Source organism: Prosopis cineraria, unplaced genomic scaffold (genome assembly GCF_029017545.1).
Source record: "Prosopis cineraria cultivar Desert tree isolate PC_DT_omini unplaced genomic scaffold, ASM2901754v1 PC2, whole genome shotgun sequence".
Taxonomy (NCBI): Eukaryota; Viridiplantae; Streptophyta; class Magnoliopsida; order Fabales; family Fabaceae; genus Prosopis; species Prosopis cineraria.
The window spans coordinates 38918728-38925705 of record NW_026555333.1 but is presented as its reverse complement, the minus strand read 5'-3'; the positions used below and the strand labels follow the sequence as shown (position 1 = coordinate 38925705).

The 6978-nt window shown below is 33.4% G+C and overlaps 1 protein-coding gene across 2 annotated transcripts; it reads left to right on the top strand.

The window, feature by feature from the left end:
* The first annotated feature begins 977 nt into the window (after positions 1-977).
* Positions 978-6710, top strand: LOC129298621 (serine/threonine-protein kinase rio2). Of its 2 annotated transcripts, none has more exons than XM_054937055.1 (14): positions 978-1092; positions 1581-1719; positions 1870-1916; positions 2014-2084; positions 2169-2282; positions 2399-2574; positions 2666-2754; positions 3320-3437; positions 3584-3657; positions 3949-3996; positions 4839-4995; positions 5212-5325; positions 5863-5949; positions 6202-6710. In XM_054937055.1, the coding sequence occupies exons 2-14, from the start codon at positions 1636-1638 to the stop codon at positions 6388-6390; spliced, it is 1368 nt and encodes a 455-aa protein (XP_054793030.1). In that variant the 5' UTR covers positions 978-1092; positions 1581-1635; the 3' UTR covers positions 6391-6710. The 2 variants fall into 2 exon arrangements, with proteins under 2 accessions (XP_054793030.1, XP_054793022.1); XM_054937047.1 differs by having other exon boundaries at positions 987-1128.
* Positions 6711-6978: the final 268 nt, after the last annotated feature.

Sequence of the window (6978 nt, the reverse complement as noted above, 5' to 3'; positions counted from 1 at the left end):
AAACTTTTTTTAAAACATTTTTATCTTAAAAGTTTAAAAAGCAGAGCATTTCGGTCTATCGTTAAAAAATCACAAATGTTAATTGTTAATTAAAGTTTGACCAAAATATTTTACAATTTTACCCTCCTTTATTTTTGCATTTTTCAGTTTTTGTTTTCATTTATTAGAAGAAGAAAAGTTAAATAATTTATTGGAGAACAAAATCGGAGATTAAACACAAAAGAAAAGAAAAAAATACAAAAATATCCTTTATCAAATTTTAATTTAATGATCAACATTTACAATTTTTAACAATGAAGTGAAAATGCTTCATTTTTTAACTTCCAAGGCACAAATACTTATAAAAAAAATTTAGAATACTAGACATCTTTAAAAAAAAGTTTCAAAGCATTTTTTCTGTTTAACCTTTTATTTTAATTAAACATTTATATTGTTCTATTAAATAAGTTAATCCTTAAAAATTAAAATTAATAATAAATTATTAAAATTTTCAAACAAAAATATTTTTAGAGTTTATAAAAAATTTAATTTAATACTTTTAGTCAAAATCAAACAAACAAAATTTGATTTAATATATTGTTTAAATTTTTCTTAATCTTTTGTAAAATTTCTATAACCATAAAAATATTTAAAACATAATTTAATTATATAAATTTTGAGTTTTAAAAATTAAGTAATTAATTTTAAAGTTATACAATCATTTTATAAAAATATAAAATTTTAAAAAAAAAATTAAAAACTTTTATATTTTATATTTTTAGGGGTTAAAAAATTTAATTGATCCAACTCTATGGATTCAATTAAAACAAAATGAATTATAAGAAAATAATTTAAAAATAAAAAATATCGTGACTTATAAATATATTTTTCTTAATAATTTTTATTATTTGGGTTAATTAATTTGGCTATTTGATTAATTAATTTTCGACCTATACCAAATTCTTTTTAAAATTAATTATAGCCCGATAAAAACCATTCTCTTGAGGAGCGGGTCCGACTCTCTTCGTCGTCGCACAAGCATTCCGCACTCCGTAGGATGCCGTACACCGTTGTCAGCCCTGTGTGGTTGTTCTCGGGCAAGCAGTTAAGAAGGTTCGAACCCTAGGACTTTTTTACTCCCAAAATCTGGTGAGATTGATTTGTTCAATCTATTTGGCTTTGAATCTGGTCGTGTAATCGTTGAATATTGAGTTTATTTTTATTTTTATTTTTTTTTTGGTACTAGTTTTTGCTTGAATGGTGTGTAATTAGCTACTGTACTTCTTCTCTCTTCATTTTGATTACTAGCGACTTGGATGATGTTCTGCAATGTTGGATTTGTTGTGTATTGGCATTCTGTTCGTGAATATTTTTATATCATCATCAATTTTGGAAAATTCTCAAGGTATTTGTGATATATGATCTTGTAAATGACTTGGCTAGAGTAGTGTCAAAGTATCTGGGAACAAAAATTAAAAGAGTATTATATCAACTATGTATTTCAGTGCCCCGCTTAGTGCATTATAGGTCCGTCTATGCATCTGTAGTTTCTTTTCGCTTACATGCGAGCTTAACATCTATGAATCCTTTTATGTTTACAGTTTGAAGGCCCAGTAAAGCAATCTTACTGACCGATAAGGAGTAAAACGAGAGACAATGAAGCTTGACGTAGATGTCTTGCGATATCTCTCCAAAGATGATTTTAGGGTTCTCACTGCTGTTGAGTTGGGAATGAGGAATGTATGTATCTCTTTCATTTTCTACATTGGATATGATTTTAGTGGAATTTAGAGTGATGGTTTGCTTGCCCATTCAAAAGGATGGGGAATGAAGCTGGTTTAATATTGTTTTTGTCACTTGCTTTGAGCTCATTGAAACTCTTTTTGGCAGCATGAGATTGTACCTACTGAACTCATTGACCGCATAGCACGTCTCAAGTATGTTTCAGTAACCTCTTGAATATCCCATTTCTTTCCCTTTATCATCTGAACTTTACTTTTGGCGTTTTTAAATGGTTTTCCAACCATTTTTCAGGCGTGGAGGCACTTACAAAGTTTTGAAGAATTTGCTCAAGAATAAGTTGTTGCACCATGACTCTTCTAAATGTTGGTAGCTTCTAATCTGGTATTATATAGTTTATTCAAGTTCATACCCGTGACTCTTTCAAATTGAAACTTACCTTGATGTAGATGATGGCTTCCGCCTTACTTATCTTGGCTATGATTTTCTGGCCATTAAAACTATGGTAAACAAGGGTGTGTTTCAAGCTGTTGGTCGCCAGATTGGTGTTGGAAAGGAGTCAGGTACATTTTACACTACTCATTGACCGAAAAGCTTAAATCTCAATCTTCTAAACCCAACCCTCTTTGCTGCCACATCAGACTGTCATTTCCTAAATAATGTAGTTTTGCTCTGCTAGATATCTTTGAGGTTGCCTGTGAAGATGGAACAGTTCTAGCAATGAAGTTGCACAGGCTTGGCAGAGTTTCATTCAGAGCTGTCAAATCAAAGCGTGACTACCTAAGGCATCGTAGTAGTTATAACTGGCTGTATTTGTCTCGGCTTGCTGCCCTTAAAGAATTTGCATTCATGAAGGTTCTTCTCTATCATTTGTTCCTTTTAAATTTATTACAGGGTGGTTATCTTCATTGTTGATTTTCATATGATTCATGCTTTGCTTGAGCAGGCTTTAGAAGAGCATGGTTTTCCTGTTCCTAAAGCTATAGAGTGGAACAGACACTGTGTAGTCATGTCACTCGTCCAAGGTTACCCTCTGTGAGTGTCCTTTCTTATTTAGTATCACTTGCTTTCACATCGAACCTGTACAATCACAATTTTATATCTACATCATTCTTGTAATCAATAAAGCTTCTTATGTTGAAGTTTGTGCTGATTAAAGTTTTAGAGACTTCCATTATGATTAGCTTTTCCACTGTAGTCTTTAACAGTTGCTTTATTTTTTTTCAATGTTGTATATGATCTTTAATTATTGTAGCTATAGATAACTTTTACATCAGTACTTGGGTGTTTTGAACTTTGAATATTCATTGCATTCACATGAATGTGCACGGTATTAAGAACATGTTGCATTCCTAAGTGCTCTGTTTGTCACCAGTTTTAACTATATTCTCCTGCCAACTGTTCTAAATTTGATTGTTTTCTCCATTTGCCTGTCTTAAGCAGGCTCAGACTTTTCATTCCTGCTCCCCATTTTGTTTTGGTTCTTTTTTTTTTTTTTGAATTGGGAACTTGGAGGGGATTGGTTATGGCACCAATGTAGAGCATTGTGGTCTTAGGCAATTATAAATGGTGGATATGTCATTTGGGTTTGTGGATATAGGGTTCAGGTGAAGCAATTGCAAAATCCAGAGATGGTTTTTGAGACAATTCTTAATCAAGTTGTTCGGCTGGCAGAGCACGGTCTTATTCATTGCGATTTCAATGAATTTAACATCATGGTATGATTGGATTTTCTGTGTTGTCGTCTTTGCACTAGTTTTGTGTTGACTTGGCATAAATTATCCAATGGACTACTAATTTGGTTATTTTATGCAGTAATTGTTAGCTTCTGCTTCTTGTTGACTCTAATTTCAATTTATTACAGATTGATGATGATGAAAGAGTTACCATGATTGATTTTCCACAAATGGTATCCGTATCACACCGTAATGCACAGATGTGAGAGCCTTTGCCTTATTTTTTATAATGTTTCCTTCCTTTCTATGCCTGTGTAAATGTTTTTAATGCTTATAATCACATGCCTGAGTAGGATCTGGCTCTTTCTTGGTTAGGAACACAAAAAGTAGATCACTATAAATATATTACAGCTGTTTATTCTGTGAGTAAGTTAGTAAACATGGGAAAGCCCAAAATCATTTCTTCTTATTAATACCATCGAATCAAATCAATCGAATATTATATATGCTGTTTATGGTGTTAGTGCCTCATTGCATATTTGTTGTACTGCAGGTACTTTGACCGTGATGTTGAATGTATCTTTAAGTTCTTCAGAAAAAGGTTTGTTATTATTAATATGGTACACTTATTTGTAAATAGATAGTTTTATGCTTGAATGATCTTTCCTTTTTGATGATTACAATTATGCTTCGTGTGTTGTGAGCTGATTTGAACAATTACACCAATTGTGATGTACATGATCAGTTTTGAGGGTTTTGGTTGTAATCATTGATAAACTATCTTAAGAGAAGCCTTAGAAATGAAGTTACTTTATATGAATTGGAAATGTTCTTTAAGTGTTGTATGATATTGATGTGTTTGGTATGTGTTGGATAGAACATGGCTGCTTTTTTAAACTGTCACATATGTGCTTGTAGATGATTTTTACTTGATCTATATGTCTCTTTTTCTCTGGCTATGTTTTCCTCTGTTACCTGTAGAATCGAGTGCTTTTGTGATGCAGATGTTTCATTGTTAATTGATTTGATTGGCTGATTTTAACTGGGGTTTTTAATTTGGGAACCTTGGTTAACTTTTATTTTGGCTTGTTTTGATACTATTTATTTGTATCCTAAATAAGCATTTGTATGTTGAGTGTTTCTGTTCTGTTGAGTTTCTGCACCCTCTATGTCAAATTGTCTATATGTAGTCTAGTTATTGGTTTCATTTGGTCACCCTTTTGCATTAGTGATATCTCTCCTTTTGTACGATCTCTTTTATTTTTGCATTGTTTTCTGTTCATTCATTGTTAGTACTTGGTATTTTGCATGTAGCATCTCCTGTTTAATGGATCTGTTGATGTAATATATTCTTGGTCTTGCACCTGTTGGAATTTATGAGGTCTAAATTGTGGCTCCTCTACCATTTGCCTTTATGGTTTACTTCCGACTTCTGTGTTTCAGGTTCAATCTTTCTTTTCAAGAAAGCACAGATGATGATGAGGGTCCTGATGAAGATGGAAGACCTTGCTTTTCTGCTATAGACAAAAGCTCTGGTTTTCTAGATAGAGAACTTGCTGCCAGTGGCTTCACCAAGAAGGATGAAGATGACCTTGAGAGGGTATGATACTTTTTTTTCTCCTGGGGAGAAGATGGAGACCACTTCATTTTAAATGCTAGATACTTTTGTTTTTGTCTCCCTTCTGTTTTAGCTTAGTGCCGACATGAAATATTTGTTTGGTAAAGCATGATATTCAACAAAAGGGTTCACAATGGGCAGACAGTAAAAAATGTCATCTTGTTTTTCATCCTGTCTTATAGCTTTTAAACTCTGCAGTTCATCGAAGGCAGTGAAGAGATGGGTACACATTCAGATGATGATGGCATTGAGTTGGCAGAAGACTTTAGAGAGACAAACGTCATAGGTGATGATTCTCTACAGCTGGAGCAGGTAACATCTCCATTAGCTTTTGTTGTGATCATGGAGATTTGAGCGATGCACTTACTATCTGTGATGTTAAGTAGAGATTTGTCATTGCTACATGGGGAATTAGGTTCACTTTATTTTCCATTTGTTTTGGTAACATATTTTTTAAGAAAATAAAATTGGTCGCTACTAATGCATCTTTCATCAAGTAGTTCTCTCCTTTTGCTTAAAGTTGAGGACGAAAACTAGCCAGTCAATTCAACTAAATTATTTTTAATGCAACTTTAAATAAGAGGGACTGTCTGTGAGACATACTGAACCGTGACTAAAATATAGAATTCATTAATTGATGTGGGCATGGCAGGTTGGTTGGATAGTCCTTCAAAATTTGCGTGTAGTCCTACTTTAGCTTGTCATGGTCATCTACTCTTAGCTTTTCATGGTCATTAACTGGTTAGACTGTTTACTCTTATTTGATAAGTTGTGGAATTCTGTTTTCTCGGCAACCTTGCATGGTGTTTTGTTTGTAGCTTTTACAGATTGAGATTATGTTTTGATCAGGATGAGGGAAATGAAAGTAAGGATGGAGAGGAAAACTCTGAAGCAGATCAGAGCAGTGATTCTGAGAAGCCAGATGCGGATGATGGGGTACGGAAAGTTCCTTTACTTCATTTCTTTTCATCATTTATGGTTTAGTTAATTAAGTCTACATAGTTTTTGCAAATATTTAGTCACATTAATCTTTGCTCCTTAAAATTCTTCATTGAACCATTGTTAAAAAGTGTCAGATGATGGAATCAGGAATTGCTTCACTTTCAATTCCGGCCAATCGAGTTTTCAGAACTTTGCTTTTTGTAGTAGGACTATAGCCAGACAAGCCCTTATCTTTGTGATTTACAGGAGGAAAACAATGAATCTGTGACACAAAATGATGCTGAACTCACAAAGCGCTTGAATAAGCAGAGACGACGGGCCATAGCATCGGCTCGCAAGGGACAGAAGCCTGTTGCATCAAGGAATTGTTACAAAGCCAAGGGTAGCAAATCTGCTCACAATTCTAAAATACAGAAACAATTGAGCGGCTGGTGAAGTAATATAAGAATCCTTTGGTCGAGCCCTTAAATGATCATGATACTAAAACATAGGCTACCTGTTTAGAGTTGGGATATATAGTAAAGCAAATAGGATATTGTTTAGTCAATCGAGCTTAGTTTTGTTCTCCTTTTTTCTTCCTTTTGTTGCTAGATTAAGAGGGTTTGAATTTGAGTCACTATCCTCATTTTATTACATTTCTGTTATCTGAGCTAGTCCAAGTGGGATTTGAGTCTCATTATGCATAGGTTTGGGGTAAAACAGGGTTGTATCCGGGACTGCTCTATTCTGGGTGAAAATTTTGTCGTTGTGGAAAATTCAAAATTGTGCTTATTTAGCTACGGTTTTTCAAGAACTGTTTACTATTCTTAGTGAAAAATTAGGGGATTGAATTTCAGTTTTGAAAAGCCGCTCCGTATAAGCGTTTTTCAATTGAATCATATTCCGAAGTTAAATCAGTCATTGATATGTATTAGGAATATTTAGTGTGCGAGAGTCAATGACTGGAACTAATACGCACACAAGTTCTTCTGATGTGAATAATTTTCCAAGATTTGGCTTCTTATCTTAAACAATTAATGGAGA

Coding starts and splice junctions, on each gene's coding strand:
- LOC129298621 (XM_054937055.1), top strand. CDS start 1,636: ATGAAGCTTGACGTAGATGTCTTGCGATATCTCTCCAAAGATGATTTT. Junction 1,917..2,013: donor GACCGCATAGCACGTCTCAA/GTATGTTTCAGT, acceptor ACCATTTTTCAG/GCGTGGAGGCACTTACAAAG. Junction 4,996..5,211: donor ATGAAGATGACCTTGAGAGG/GTATGATACTTT, acceptor TAAACTCTGCAG/TTCATCGAAGGCAGTGAAGA.